The sequence below is a fragment of the Pagrus major genome, chromosome 20, assembly GCF_040436345.1.
Source record: "Pagrus major chromosome 20, Pma_NU_1.0".
In the NCBI taxonomy this organism is placed as follows: domain Eukaryota; kingdom Metazoa; phylum Chordata; class Actinopteri; order Spariformes; family Sparidae; genus Pagrus; species Pagrus major.
The window spans coordinates 9686293-9701945 of NC_133234.1; the positions used below are offsets into that span (position 1 = coordinate 9686293).

The following is a 15653-nucleotide window of genomic DNA, read 5'->3' on the forward strand; positions in this document are numbered from 1 at the left end:
TGCTGCCTTTTCATCCCGCCTGTGTGCGCCGCATCCATACCAAGATCCCCTCACTTATTCACCACATGTCCCCGCAGCTTTCGCCGGCTCTAATCAGACATAATTGCCTTAAATCGCCTCAAAAACACGGGGCCGCGTCGATGATCGTGTGACTGACAGCTGATCGGCGCTTTGACGGTAAGCAATCGTGTAATCGATCGGGGTTTATGTGTGATTTTGGAGCGTGGCTTTACACATCCGAGCCTTTTATTCTCCGTGTCGGGCAGACGGCGTCGGTTTGTGGCAGCATTGTGATGAAATGTCTTCAACCCATAGCGCAGATTTACCAATCTGAGCCTGCATCTTCTTATATGTGTCCCATTTCGAGACCCATTTTGGTGTCACGTTTATTGGCCACCGGTGAAGCATCCTTTCGCCTTGTTGTCTCAAGCTGCCACAGTGTGAGAATGTTCTGGAAACAAGCCGCCTGAAGGGCTTTTATTTTGTAGTGAATTATTAAGGCTCTGACAGCTTCACATTCAAACAAATTATATCACAAACCAGGCTGTGTGTGTGTGTTTAAAGGCTTAATATAAAGTTTAAAGACTGGCTGGCTCCCTGTGTGTGTGTGTGTGTGTGTGTGTGTGTGTGTGTGTGTGTGTGTGTGTGTGTGTGCAGAGTAGTTGACGTGTCTGCCATGCTGATGCAGGGGAGTACAGACAGCCACAGTGCCCTGGTTTCACAGGGAGGTGCTTTTTGGCCTTTTGTCTGTCTTTTCAAAGCTCCTCCAGTCAGTCTATGATCTGGCTTTTTCTGTTTGTTTTTAGCCCCCCTGATTAAATGTTAAATGTTTCATCAACTCATCTGACACAGAGGCACTGCAGACTCATCCAAGGAGTCCACTCTCGGCCCTAATAACAGGAGCTCGACCGGTCAAGTTGCTAAATTATTTAGGCTACACGGTTACTGCCTCGTCATCCGTCAGCCGTGGTATCAGTCCTCTCCCCTGTGCCACCGCGATGACAGATGTGCCTGTTCATCATCACTGCATCAACACCATCCAACATGATACCAGGGGGATAAAAGCCCCACTCATCATCAGCCATTTGCAGGATCTTCTGGCTAAATGAGCTCATAAACCGGAGGGATTAAAACCGCTCCTTTGATGATGCTGGGGACCTTTTGAACCCTTGTACTAGTTTTGGCCTATTTGGATGTGTGGTTGGTCGTGCCTGGAAGAAGCCAACCTAAACCTCACTAGTTCTCTTACTCAAGTAAAATTTGCACCTCTCTAATCCTCTTTTTAAAATTTGATAGAGAAATTAAGTCTTTCAGATGGATAATTATTGAGCCACAAGGTCTTTCCAAGAATAGCTATATGAATGCTACCTCACAATTAAGCTACTTACTCATTAGGCCCACGTAATGATAGTGTCACTTATATTAACTGTAAATGCTTCGGTGTCGTAGAATAAGAGTTGGGCTAAATAACAGAATCAAACCTTATATGAACATGAACTGTTACTCCGGTATTACTCTATATTTCTACGATTTAATAGTTTATTTAAGTTTATCTGACATTATGAGTTGGGAGATGTTAAACCATTGTAGTCCTTCATGTATGCTAGCAAAGATGGCAGATAGGCTAGCAGGTGACCAGGTGATGTCATTCTACCAACAGCAAAGACTGTATTTAAAGGTGCAATATGTAAAAATTGGCTGCTTTTTATGTAAAAAATATGACTTTTCATCTCAGGATTTTGACTTGTTATCTCAAGGACTTGAGTGGTTTAGCTAATGTCTGTAGCTGCTGTTAGCTAGTTAGCTCAGGTAGCTGTGCAGGTAGTGTTTGGACCGGGAGCACAGGAGCTTTGGATCGGGATGGACCAAAACTAGCTGGTTAGCGTGCTAACTTTAGTAGATATCTCTGCACCACAATACAAAGACAGCACAACGTCAAAACTGCTATTTTTTCATGTTCTGTTGATAATTTCAGCAGAAGTTTTCGTTTTATGTTCTTACATAATACCTTTACATAAATATTTAAAATAAATATTTACATATATCATAAATAAAAAGTCAAACATAGAACCAGACCTATAAGCAGATACACTGGGGTCCTAGCACTTGACCCAGGGCGAACAAGAGAAATGTCAGCATGCTAATATGCCAAACTACGATGCTGAACATGGGAAAGTTTATACCTGCTTAGCATCGTCAAGTTAGCATTGTCATTGTGTAGGATGTTAGCAAGCTGCCATTAGCATTTAGCACAAATAGTTGCTGTTACTCGTACAGTCTCACAGAGTCTTTAGCATGGCTTTTGTTTTAATGCGACTGTTAAAGTTACTTCTGGTTCCACAGAAGCTAAAGGAACAAGTGACCACGTGGGTGTTAAACCTCTGCTAGCTAGCACAAGTTGGCATCATTCGCTCTCATAGGCTGTAACTTGAATTTATTATTCTCAATAAATGTAAAGTTAAACAACTCTACCTTGTAAAGCTCATCATTTGTTCACAATTTGTCTGGAATAAATCCTCCATGATGAGTTGAAAACTATTAAACTGTCAAATAACAAGAACGATTCCACAAAACTGTTAGCCTGAAACAATTTAACCTCTTAACCCCTGAATTATTATCTCATTTTTTTCTGTTTTCATAGCCTATTTTTGTCATTCTAATGGTCTGTTGTTTTTGTTCATTGATAACTTCTGTTTACATTAGAAGGACAGTTACTCCTTAAATAGTAAAAGGAGGAAAGTAGTCTTACATTCGTTAGAGGGTTAGGTAATGAGAAGTAGTGCCAAATTTGGAAAACAACACAGATCAAAATGAACATTGGTGCTTCCAGTGCAGTAGAAGTTGTTATCCCAGGATGGAAACTTGAACAACTATTACATATCTGTCTCAAACACACCCTCCTCTCAGAAAGAAGTGAAAGATTGGAGACTGGATCTCAGAACTGTTTGTGCAACACCAATCTGCATCTATGATATGAAGTGTGTATACATCAGGCTTGTTAACTTCTGCCTCAGGACCCTCGTTGTCCAGTGTGAAAGCAGCTACCATCTCTCTCCACGGACACACACACACACACTCTCACACACTTAACCTGCTATATTTAGACTGACAGCGAAAGAGGCAGAGTGTGATATTGAACGGAGCCTGTGGGATTGACTCTGACACACACTGAATTCATCAGTCCCTGTCAAACATTCAGCCTGCAGATGTTACATCAATATTGAGATATAGTGGGAGGTGGCTGCTGATAACCCCAACAACATCCACTAGATTTCAGTGTAGGCGTTCAGCTTGTGTAGAACAATGCCCTGCAGCCCTTTGTGTTGTTGTTGTAGTGTGTAGTGAGTGTCAAAAATAATGAGCTGCACGATGATGCTCATCACAACTCCCACTTATAAAATGATAATTGGGTTTGTGTCAAGGCACGGTGACCGAGCTCATTCGTCCCAAAATGACTGTCTGAAACGGTCCAGAGAGCAGCTTGTTGTTTATACACACTGTAAGGAGCGATCCTCTAATGGATGTCAGTCTTGGGCGAGTGGGGATTTTAATATAATCGAGCGTGATGAGCCGAGGCGAGGTCCTCCGGGGCAGGATTGTTATGCACATCATCTTGGGACCTTTTCAAAGCCAGCAAGATTGCAGGCTGGTGCTCGGTAATCAACTTGCTCTGTTATTTTCATTTTGATCACAGCAGCTTCCAGCTATTGTACACCTGGTGTTATATCTACAACTGAGGGAAAATCCACTGCAAAACACTTTAGCTATAAAATATTTAGCTTTTGCTGTTTTAGAGACAGTGTCTGAGTTATGTTGTTTTGTGATTCATTTGTTCTTGTAACATTGATGTGACAGTGTACACAGTTTGAGCTACAATGGAGTCTGATTAAACATTGAAACAAGAAATCTGTTGGTGTCAGCCTCTAAAAAATCAAAGAGCGCTGGTGTCTTTCTAGACCGGGATGAGCAACCTTTATTATCAAAAGAGACATTTTTCCACCCCTCCCTTGCCAAAGAAATGTGTCTGGAGCTGCAAAAGATATTTAAGCCCTGTATTGAAGGTAACACAGCCTAAACAACATTTTTCAACCGATGTGAGTAGCCTATCAGAAGACAATAGTACCAAGCTTGCCATATACCCCACCAACCCTCGGCCCTGAGCATAAAACACAACAGAATCAGCTCAGGGTCGTTCAATTCATTGACAAAATCACAACTTGCTAGAACAGATACCATGTGTTTGCATTTTTACAATCAGAGAATATATATAGGCCTACAACACTGATATTGTTAAAAAAAAGATAACCGTTATTCATTTCCATGTGATTTTTTTTTTTTTCGTCAAAGCCACTGCAGAGCCACAGGTTGCTGAACCCCGTTTTAAACTCACTACAGTGTGTAGCACCAACATTCAGTATTAATGCAGAGAAAAATGTATAAGAGGTACTGAGAACAGCTTCTCCACTCACAAGAGCCTCAAAGGACCAGAAAGCAAAGCAGTCAGAGGACACGAATTTTGAGGAAGACTATTCAGGGTCAACGATGTGTCAGTCTTTTTTATTATTAATGGGAAATTATTTCTCAAAAATACTAGTATGTGCTGATTGCTTGGCCTCTTGTATTGCTGCTTGCAGCGTTCTCAAGAACTGCTCATCCACACTCTCAGACTCGACACTGCACTTCCTCAGCAATACAGCCGCCAGATGTGAAATTGTTAGCATTATCGGTTGTCGAGACAAAAACGACACCTGATTGGCTGCTGTAAGTCATAGATATGCGTCTGCACAAATGTTTTCTTTTAAAGATATCTTTTAATTTCTGATCCGAACAGCTTCACACTCAACAATGCACTTTCTCTGGTCCCCAGCCATACACCCACCAAGTGTGAAGTATTTCTTGTGATATGAGACAGACATACAGAAAGACAGACAGACAAAGATTCCTGGCGTTATAGTTAGATGTCATCCTTATCCAATGACACCACAAATATGCCTGATATATGACACTATAAATGGTATGTGAATGGTACTTTTGTTCAATGTAAGAGCTCAAATGTTCTTCCTCAGCTTTGGAGCAACACATTTCTAGGTAATCTAATGATTTATTTTTGTCTTAAAAAGTAAAAGATTTTTCTGAACTCATGAAGGAGCCTTTTGTTTGTCTGAAATTGTCCATGTTACCATATTTGGAGATATCAGAGGACAGCCACGATAGATGTGTTTCCCTGTGTTGGCAAAAGTCGATGTCCAACTTAATGTGCACTCTCGAGATGATGGGAGGGAGCTGATTTCCTGTTTTATGTGAGATAGTCAGCATCTTACAGGAAAGCTTTTTGGATCCATTAGCTGGAGAACATGCATCTATGTGTATGATAAGCTCGGACAAGGACTAATAAATCACTGTTTTCAGACATCTGCAACTGCACCAAGCACACGGGTCCAGTTAAGCACATAAACTTTGCTGATGGAAACTAGATACATAATGAGACTGCAATAAAATGTAAAATATCTCTGTGTACTCTCCAAAATAACCATAAAAACCTTTCTTTCTCTCTCTATTTACTTCCCTCTCTCCTCTCTTGCAGGGTACTGTTGCTCTTCAACCTATAAGACCTCCTCTCTGATCATCTCCCCACCCTCCCACACACTCTTGCCATGCAGGAGGTGTAACCCTCCGCCTTCTTCTTTCTTGTGCACCATCGGAGGACACCTAAAACAGAGAAGAAGAAGAAAAAAAAAGACCAAAACCTTCTACCTGTAACCAGCTAAGATGTCAGAACCTGATGCCTCCTCACCGGCAGACCCTCCGCTGCCACTCACCTCTCCCCGGACACCCCTGCAGCTGTCCTTCCCCTTCCTGAGGGAGGGCAGCCGGGTTTGGGAGAGGGAGAGGAAACCTCCACAGCCTGGAGAGCTGCCCAGCCCGCTGCCCACCAAACGCACCCGCACATACTCAGCGTGAGTCAGACAGATTCTAGTCTCATCACCTTGACATTCACCTTTTTTGGACATTATATTGCTTTAATAATTGTTAATAAATCATTTATTATTGCTGGTAATGGGTTTAATAATGTAAAAATACAGTAAAACAGGCATGTGGTTTTCTCAAGGTTTGAGCCCACAACCAGAATTCAGAGATTTTCTCTAATATAACAGCTATCAATTTAATTATAAAATGTCTCAAGAATTCATTAACAGCTCAGAATAACTGTGATGATGACCCTGTTTCTCTGCAGGACAGTGCGAGCCAGATCAGGTCCAGTATTTAAAGGGGTGTGTAAAAACTTCTCCAGGTCTCAGGGTCATGGATTCATACGCCCCTCTCGCGGAGGAGAGGACATCTTTGTCCACATCTCTGAGTGAGTGAATTTGTTTTGTTTAGTCAACATGGTCGCTAAAATAGCTGATAAACACAATACAATGATTTTAGACAGACTATTATTTAAAGGTTGTGATTTTCCATCTGCATTTTTAGCAAATCAGTTTGACGTTGCAGTTTTTCCATGCAACACTAAGTCACATTTATTAATGTAATCGTTTTTAAGCACAGCACCTATTGCTAAAGAAACAACAACAGACAAGAAGACAACTAAAGGAATATAGAAGTACTTATATTTTATCATTTATATTAAAGGAGCACTCCACTAATTTTGAAAATGACCAAATCTCCAAAAGTCCGAAAATATAACCCCTGATGATGTCATGGTGATTTCATCAGGGTTATCTGAGTTTACTCTTAGAGACTAATGTTTTGCTCACACTACGAGTGTGTGACAAGCTACATTGTTGCCAAGTTGCCATTGAAACTTATAGGCTAACTTATGCCTCCTTGTGTCCTCTCACCTCTTGTTACCCAAAATCGTTCCCCCTCTCCCATCATAAAGGAACCTCCAATCCCTAAATGCACCTTTAGGAGACGATGAAGAAGGAGAGCAGCCCATTACCTTGAATTAAACTTTGGCAGTTAACGCTTCGGCAAACCACAGATATTTTGACATTTGTATGTGTCATATGAACCATAACAGGATCACAAGCACAGTGTTGTCACAACATAAAATAGAAGATTGATCAGAAAGAAATAAGTTACAACATAAAGCTGCGTCAATTTAGTTAAATGATTTTTAAATCTTACTTAAGCAAGTCCCCCAACTGTGTGTGCAGTAGTAAATTGCTGCATTGCCCATGATTCAATGAAAAACATGATGTTGAATTTGTGACTGTGTTTCCTGTGCAGCATTGAGGGAGAGTACGTGCCTATGGAGGGGGACGAGGTCACGTACAAGGTGTGCCCCATCCCCCCCAAGAACCAGAAGATCCAGGCTGTCGACGTGGTGATCACCCACCTGAATCCAGGCACCAAGCACGAGACCTGGTCAGGTCAGATCATCAGCTCCTAGACCAGCGCTCCAGGCTGCAAGACTGCAAAGGCAAAGGTGGATTTAAATGTAATTTTAGGTTTTATGTTTTCAGTTGTGAGGTTTGGTACCAGGTCTGGGGAAGAGGGATCGGAGCTTGGCATACAGCAGAGCTCAGCCTGTGGTAGCTCGGTTATGGAAGGGTGAACGTTTGAGTACAAAGGTTAGCGTTGGGAAATAAGCTTTGAATGTATATGTTTGAATGTTTTCCTTTTGAAGGTCATCATTTGGGTTTGAATGTTTAAGTTAGGGTTTGAAGGTTTTGTCAGGGCTTTGTGCTAGCATTTAATTTTACCATAGGAAATATATTTTAGTTGGGAATCAGCGGTCGTTCAAGAAGAAGCGATGTCTGCAAAGAGTCGGGATGTCGAAGAGGCCGAATCACATTTTGAGAAATTTGACCCAGTTTAGCTATCTCGCCGCTCCATGGTCACATCACAGACAGGAAACTTTCAAGGGACCAGCTCAGTGGAGTTCTGAATCTTAACCCCGATTTTATTCTTTACAACTAAGCAACCAACGGATGTGAATTACGTGCCACCACTGCCAAAAGTCATGTGACAAACATCTGATTGAAAAAAAGTACAATATAGCCATATTGTGTCCGTGTTTACAACGACAGATGGAGAGGTTTGCCTCACAGCAGAACATGTAATCAAAAAGAAATACAAGAAAAATACACTTATTTCTGTTGTTTTTGATCTGCGTTGGCTTAACGTTAAAGGATCTGCCTTCATCTTACTGCCTTCAGAAAATCAAAACATTTTCAAGGTGGTTTCACGCACCACCGGGGTTAGTGCGTGGCTGCCAAATGAAAACAATGAATGCACTTAACAGTGGAGAGTAAGTCTGACAAAGATCCAAATGGCTCTTAATGTGCTCCGGCCTCAGGAGCTGTGGTAAGCTCCACATATGAGGAATTATTTTCCTTCTTAATATTGTAGCACTACTGTATTTTGTCTACTCTACAAATGTAGAAATCCAGTGATCTTGTAGCCAGCTCCTATGACGGTCTAAAGTTTTGGTGGTAGAGACAGTAGCTGGATGTTGTGAGGGCCTGCCACTGGGAAACCAGGCCAGAGGGTTTGGGGTTAGGGAAGGAAACAGAAAAGGAGTGTAAGGAAGGTAAGGGAACGGGCAGAGGATGGAGTGATTACCTGTAGATGTACTTGAGCTCAGACACAGCTTGATTGGAAATGTTATAAAGCACGTGCAAGAGGGAAGACGATAAATGAAAGTCGGCAGTTCTCAGCCTATTGGTTGTCAGGTTAACTTGATAACATAGAGAAATAGTTAGACATTTGGGGAAATATGCAAATTTTCTGTCTTGCTGAGAGTTAGACGAGAAGATTGATACCACACTTGTACCTGCATGCAAAATATGAAGCTACCACTAGCAGCCGGTTAGCTTAGCTTAGCTTAGCTTAGCTTTGCTCAAAGACTGGAAATGGAGAAATAGCTAGCTAACACAATCTGCTTACCAGTACCTCTAAAACACATTACATCTCAGTTTAATCCATACAAAAACTGAAGTGTAAAAATGACACAGTCTTTAGGCTAAGTTAAGCTAACTGCTTATGAAGCTAAAGAAGAAACAAGCTGTAGCTTCATATTTAGCATACAGACATGGGAGTGGTATCGGTCTTTTCATGTTACTCTTGTCAAAAATGTGAATGCGTTTATTCCCCAAAATGTTGAACTTTTCCTTCAAATCCTTTATAAAACTTTATCATTTCAAAGATAAAGCTTTAATGGCCACGTTTTTTTATTGTTGTGATAAATGACTCCTTCTTGTGAAATGCTGTATTTCTTATTTTTCTGGTGCGATATGTAAGAATTTTCCTTTTAAAATGAAAATTAACCAAGATTATCAACAGAATGTGAAGAAATATTAGTTTTGAAGTTTTATTTTTTAAGTTTTTATTGTGTTGCAAGATATCTACTGAAGTTAGCATGCTTACCAGCTAGCCCCGCCAGTACAAGGCTCCTTTACTCTGCGGTCCAAGTCTAGCTACATTGCTAACTGAGCAGTTAGCAGTTACTCTGGTGATATGCTGCACCCTGCTTGTTTTGAAAATGAATTCAACAAGTGGCCAGTTCTTACATACTGCACCTTTTTAATATAGACCAAGTAAATGGAACTGATACAGGAAAATAAGCATCACCACATCAAATTCAAGCTCAGGAGGATGAACTGCTGATTTTTAGGTGGAAGATTGATGACCGGGGAGTCCAGTAAGTTTCATTCATCACGGCAAATGACTGTGAAATTAAAAAAAAACATAAAAACAGAGCAGCAAAAGCTTCCTGATGTAATTTTAAAAAGACTATTTATTTATTGACTTATTTATTTTCATTTGTAACTATGAAACCATCAGGTGTTTGGTAATCAAAAGCTGCATTTATAAGTATTTGTGCAAATGTAAGCCTATTTGAATACACTGCACACCTCACTCTAATGATACTACCCTGTTAATATCCCTTTGCTACTGTCATGTCATCATTGACAGGGAAGAAGAAGAAGAAAACCTTCAGCCTTTCCGAACACAAGTTTCTAATTTCTACATAATCCTTGTCTAATTTTTAATAACTACGTGATGTTCAAAACAACAAGCAGCCTTGTTGTTTTGGAAATCGGCATGTTCTGTACCGTTTGTCGTAATTTGTACGTAGAATGTGTTGATTCTGTTTCTTCATGCAGTAACACGGTCGGAGCCTTCCGAGGAGCATCGTCAGGTCTCCTATGCATCTTTGATTTCTCGCCATGACTGTGACTTAACATCATTGTAACACACTGTATCTGTTTAGTTTCTTTACTGTGAGGGAAATGAGTTTGATTAAGTTCGCAAGCACTTTTTATTTTTCAAATCACTGTGACACTGTCTTTTGTCATTAAGAAATAGTTTGAATAAAACTTACTACTGTATTCACAGACCTGTGTGTTTATTATTCGGATTATATAGAGCAGAGGACTACTCTGTGCTCATTTTCCCTCAGTCTGTTCGGTCTTCACTGGTGTCAGTACAAAGATGGAATAACTAGGGCGGTTATTTTAAGGAGCCCTCTTCCACAAAGTTTTCTTGCAGTGAACTTCGCCTCAGTGTCTCAGACAGCTGTTTGGAAACTGAAAATGTTAGTCTGGGTTTGTTTTGGCATAGACCACGTTGTGTCCACATGTTGTTTTGTCTCACTGGAGTCCATGAGAGAACACAGCGGCACAGATAATCTGCTCGTTCATTACAAAGGTCAATGGAAAAACCATGGGTAATAAAACAACACGGGTTGAAAAAAAAGGACTTGATGGAGAAAACCACAAACCAAGTTTTTGCAACAAAAAGTAAAGAAAGCAAATGGGGCTAAATAGACAAAAAAAGTAAATTAGACTGGCTTTCAACTCCTTGAGAAGTAACAGGCAACCACTGACCTGACCTGGCAACCCGCCTCCACAGACTGATTTTCCACTTATATCAAGAGTAGGAGGGAAGTATTCAGATCATTTACTGAAGTAAAAGAAGCAATATCACACAGTGGAAATACTCAGTCCTTCATTGAAAATGTTTAGTAAGTAAAAGCATGTAAGTATACAGTATGAAGCAAAATGTTCTTGAAGTAATAAAGGTAAATGTACTCATAATACAATAAAATGGTCCCTCGTTGTTTTACCAATGCTACTACAACATACAGTGGATATAAAAAGTCTACACACCCCTGTTAAAATGACAGGTTTTTGTGATGTAAAAAAATGAGACCAAGATAAATCATTTCAGAACTTTTTCCACCTTTAATGTGACCTGTAACCTGTACAACTCAATTGAAAAACAAAAAAACAAAAAAACTAAAATAATGTGGTTGCATAAGTGTGCACACCCTTAAACTAATACTTTGTTGAAGCACCAGCAGATTTTATTACAGCACTCAGTCTTTTTGGGTAGGAGTCTATCAACATGGCACATCTTGACTTGGCAATATTTGCCCACTCTTGTTTGCAAAAACGCTCCAAATCTGTCAGATTGCGAGGGCATCTCCTGTGCACAGCCCTCTTCAGATCACCCCACTGAGTTTCATTCGGATTCAGGTCTGGGCTCTTGTCGGGTCATTCCAAAACTTTAATCTTCTTCTGGTGAAGCCATTCTTCTGTTGATTTGGATGTATGCTTTGGGTCGTTGTCGTGCTGAAAGATGAAGTTCTTCTTCATCTTCAGCTTTCTAGCAGAAGCCTGAAGGTCTTGTGCCAACATTGACTGGCATTTGAAACTGTACATAATTCCCTCCACCTTGACTAAGGCCCCAGTTCCAGCTGAAGAAAAACAGCCCCAAAGCACGATGCTGGCACCACCATGCTTCACTGTGGGTATGGTGTTCTGTTGGTGATGTGCAGTGTTGTTTTTGCGCCAAACACACCTTTTGGAATTATTGCCAAAAAAGTTCAACCTCGGTCTCATCAGACCATAACACATTTTCCCACATGCTTTTGGGAGACTTCAAATGTGTTTTTGCTAAATTGAGCCAGGCTTGGATGTTTTTCTTCGTAAGAAAAGGCTTCTGTTTTGCCACCCTACCCCATAGCCCAGACATATGAAGAATACGGGAGATTGTTGTCACATGTACAACACAGCCAGTACTTGCCAGAAATTCCTGCAGCTCTTTTAATGTTGCTGTAGGCCTCTTGGCAGCCTCCCTGACCAGTTTTCTTCTCGTCTTTTCATAAATTTTGGGGGGACGTCCAGTTCTTGGTAATGTCACTGTTGCGCCGTATTTTCTCCACTTGATGATGACTGTCTTCCCTGTGTTTCATAGTATTTCTAATGCCTTAGAAATGATTTTGTACCCTTCTCCTGACTGATACCTTTTGACAATGAGATCCCTCTGATGCTTTGGAAGCTCTCTGTGGACCATGGCTTTTGCTGTAAGATGCGATTAAGAAAATGTCAGGAAAAGCCTACTAGAGCAGCTGAACTTTATTTGGGGTTAATCAGAGGCACCTTAAATGATGGCAGGTGTGTACTGACTCCTATTTAACATGAGTTTGAATGTGATTGGTTAATTCTGAACACAGCCACATCCCCAGTTATAAGAGGGTGTGCACACTTATGCAACCACATTATTTTAGTTTTCTGTTTTTTATTTTCCCCCCTAAAAGATTTCAGTTTGTTTTTCAATTGAGTTGTACAGGTTACAGGTCACATTAAAGGTGGGAAATGTTCTTCAGTCATTTTAACAGGGGTGTGTAGACTTTTTATATCCACTGTATACACTTATGCTATATTATTGGATTATTATTACTGATGAAAAGAGCATTTTATTGTTGTAATTGGATGACAATGCATCACATTTTATCAGCTCATCATATGTTTTGAATGTCAAAATCTGAATTTGTAAAGTAACTTCAGCTCTGAACAGCTTCTTTTTCTCAGCCCGTCTCTCCACTAGGTGTCAGCAGTGTGTAAAGTTTAGTTTCACTGGTTCTCTGCTGAGTGAGGAACAGTGAGTCAAACAGGTGGCGTTATCTCAATTTGTCTCTTATTGTGCCCAATGATAAGTGATGAGACTGGACTGCATTAACTATCCTCCATAGATACCCTAACTGGACATGAAGGTTTCAGATGATGCATCCCAAAGGACAATAAACGGAGCTCTGTTGCAGCCCAATAATAAAACTGGGAGATATAGGTGGAGCCATGCCCCTGGTAGGTTTTGGATGCTGCAATTGAGCATGTTTACCATTCCAGATAAATGAAGAAACAATGTATTCCATGGTCTTGAACAGATTTTTGTGACTAAAAGTCAGGAATCAGTTGATAAGATACTGATACTACCCACTCAAAGGGGAGATAGGGAGAGTGATCATGCTTGGTTGCAACATTTTCAAATACATCAGTGTGTCCCACTGATGTATCCCATGATGCAACTCAAAAGTACTGGAATATTAACTGAAAGGGATGCATACAATTATTTTGATGTTGTTTTGCTCTTAAAGCAGATTATCAGCCAAAAATGTGTCCGCTTTATCACTTTGCAGCATGTACTCTTGCTCCAAAGTCACTTACTGTCAGTTTGTTCCCCTGTTTGAGGTTTTAAACCACTTTGTAGAAGTCTGCTGAGAGAGGTTTTGCATATATTGAATACAACAAAAGAAAATATTTCTCCTGTTTAATCTGCTTCCAGAGCCTCTAGCACAGTTCTACTGGAGACATCAGATTACCTTAGCGCTTGAAAAAATGAATCTGAAATATGAGTGCTCATTTTTTTCACTAGGGTTTCACTAGGCTCCAGTTTCACTTTGGTAAAGCTATTGAAGACCAAGAGGTTAAGACAGTGGACACGCACAGTGAACTGTAAATGAGTCACACAAAAAAAGAATATGCTTTAAAAATGTACAAGAAAAAAATAAAAAACACTTACAAACATGAAATCAATATAATAGACAATGATAATAAAACATGAATAGAGGAAAGCAAACACAAGGAAACCCATAATGAGACAGAAAAGACAGGACTTTGGTCAGATTAATACACACTGTTTGTTCAGTTTTAACAAATGACGTTTTATATTGACCCACATCTTTAAAAGACTGCAGCCATATTTCATAGGAGCCATTGTTTTCGAGTGGTTTTTATTTTTTTAATTGAAACACTACAGCTTCTGATGTATTTGATTAACATGACCCAGAAAGGAGAAACTCATCAGAGAAAATCAGCAACAGCAGGGTGTGCTTGACCGTCTCTTTACCGGGCTGTTACCACCTGACCCACAGAACACTCATATCACACTGAAACAAGAGAGTATGACAACATGAGAGTAGAACTTGAGCTGATTTGACTGAATACAGAGGCACAGACGTGACTTATTGTTTTGATCTTTGGCCTGATGAAAGAATAAAACAAAAAGAACAGACCACATGTAGGGACAAAAGGGTGTGCTCGCTAATCTCTGGATGAAGCAAGCGTTCCATGGCAAATTATTAACAAGATATTTAAGTAATCAAGTGTTATCAGGATTTCCTAATGACATGAAGAAACAGGAAACAAAGGTGACACTAATAGTGGAACAACATGCTGAGAATCAGAGCAATGCCATTGGATAAAAATACAAGTTGAATTGAATTAAAGAGGAAGTATGTTTTACTAATTTGATTTGATTTGATTTATTTTCATCCGTTGCCATGCAGACATCCTCAGTATGAAGAAACACACACACTTAAACTTTTATGGCCAGGTTCTGGTTGGTTCCCTCGATGTCACGGTGATAGATGAGGAACATTTGACATTTGTGTCGTGGAAGAGAAGTGTGGGAAACGTGTGTGTGGCAGAGACAGACAGAGATATACACACACACAAGCACGCATGCACACACACACGCACACACACACACACACACACACACACATACGGAAGGGGATGAAGACATCCTCTGTAAAGTGATTGTTCCAAGTAATGAGTTGATAATTAATTCCTGTCATTAAACTGCGTGTGTGTGTGTGTGTGTGTAATGGGTCACACTGCTCAGACCATCAGACACCAGAGTTAACTGCCTGCATGTAACCTGATCATTTAGACGTTTAATCAGGCTGAAGAGATTGTAGTAATTTAATGAGGATTGTAATCAGCTGTGGGATTTATGTACTTCCAGTGACTGCAGAGTGCGGCTGTATGTATTGTATATGGAACAGATAAACAGTAGAAAAAGCCTCTGACCTGAAACCCAGGAGTGTGTGTGTGGTTTTACAGCACGTTATCTCTGATGAGTTTTATGGCCTGATCAACCTTTGCTCTTCTCTTTTCTCTCCTGTCTTTCCTTTTTCCTGCAATGTCTTTCAGAAATTTACAAGCTGTGTGTCTGTGTTTGCTGTCTGCCTGGTATCGCTTTCATATACAGTAACAAATCCCACTCACTCACATAGATGAGCTCTGTCATCCGTAATTTGCAGGATGTCGACAGATTTCCCATTCTTTGTTGTAATACACACTTATTACAACATAAATTAAGACTGGTTTTATTTCAAAATGTCTGTTTTTTTGATCTAACACACCGTTTTTCATCCCAAATCTAAAGTGACTGGTTATTGATTTGTTCAATCCAATAAATATAAGCCAATTTGTGGCTTTTCCTCTTAATCTAAACTTTAGTCATACTAGCAAATTTTGATTGACTGACCTTTCAGATACAGATTAGCCTTTCTACCCTGTGTCTATGTCAGCAGGGCTTTTTTTGTCGCATAACCTCCTATAAAATGGTTAATT

The 15653-nt window shown here is 40.2% G+C and overlaps 1 protein-coding gene across 2 annotated transcripts; it reads left to right on the plus strand.

The window, feature by feature from the left end:
* Positions 1 to 10340, plus strand: csdc2a (cold shock domain containing C2, RNA binding a). 2 transcript variants are annotated; one of them, XM_073488953.1, is made up of 5 exons: positions 1 to 177; positions 5585 to 5957; positions 6236 to 6358; positions 7234 to 7432; positions 10116 to 10340. In XM_073488953.1, the coding sequence occupies exons 2-4, from the start codon at positions 5770 to 5772 to the stop codon at positions 7394 to 7396; spliced, it is 474 nt and encodes a 157-aa protein (XP_073345054.1). In that variant the 5' UTR covers positions 1 to 177; positions 5585 to 5769; the 3' UTR covers positions 7397 to 7432; positions 10116 to 10340. The 2 variants fall into 2 exon arrangements, with proteins under 2 accessions (XP_073345054.1, XP_073345053.1); XM_073488952.1 differs by having other exon boundaries at positions 7234 to 10340.
* The last annotated feature ends 5313 nt before the right edge of the window (positions 10341 to 15653 follow it).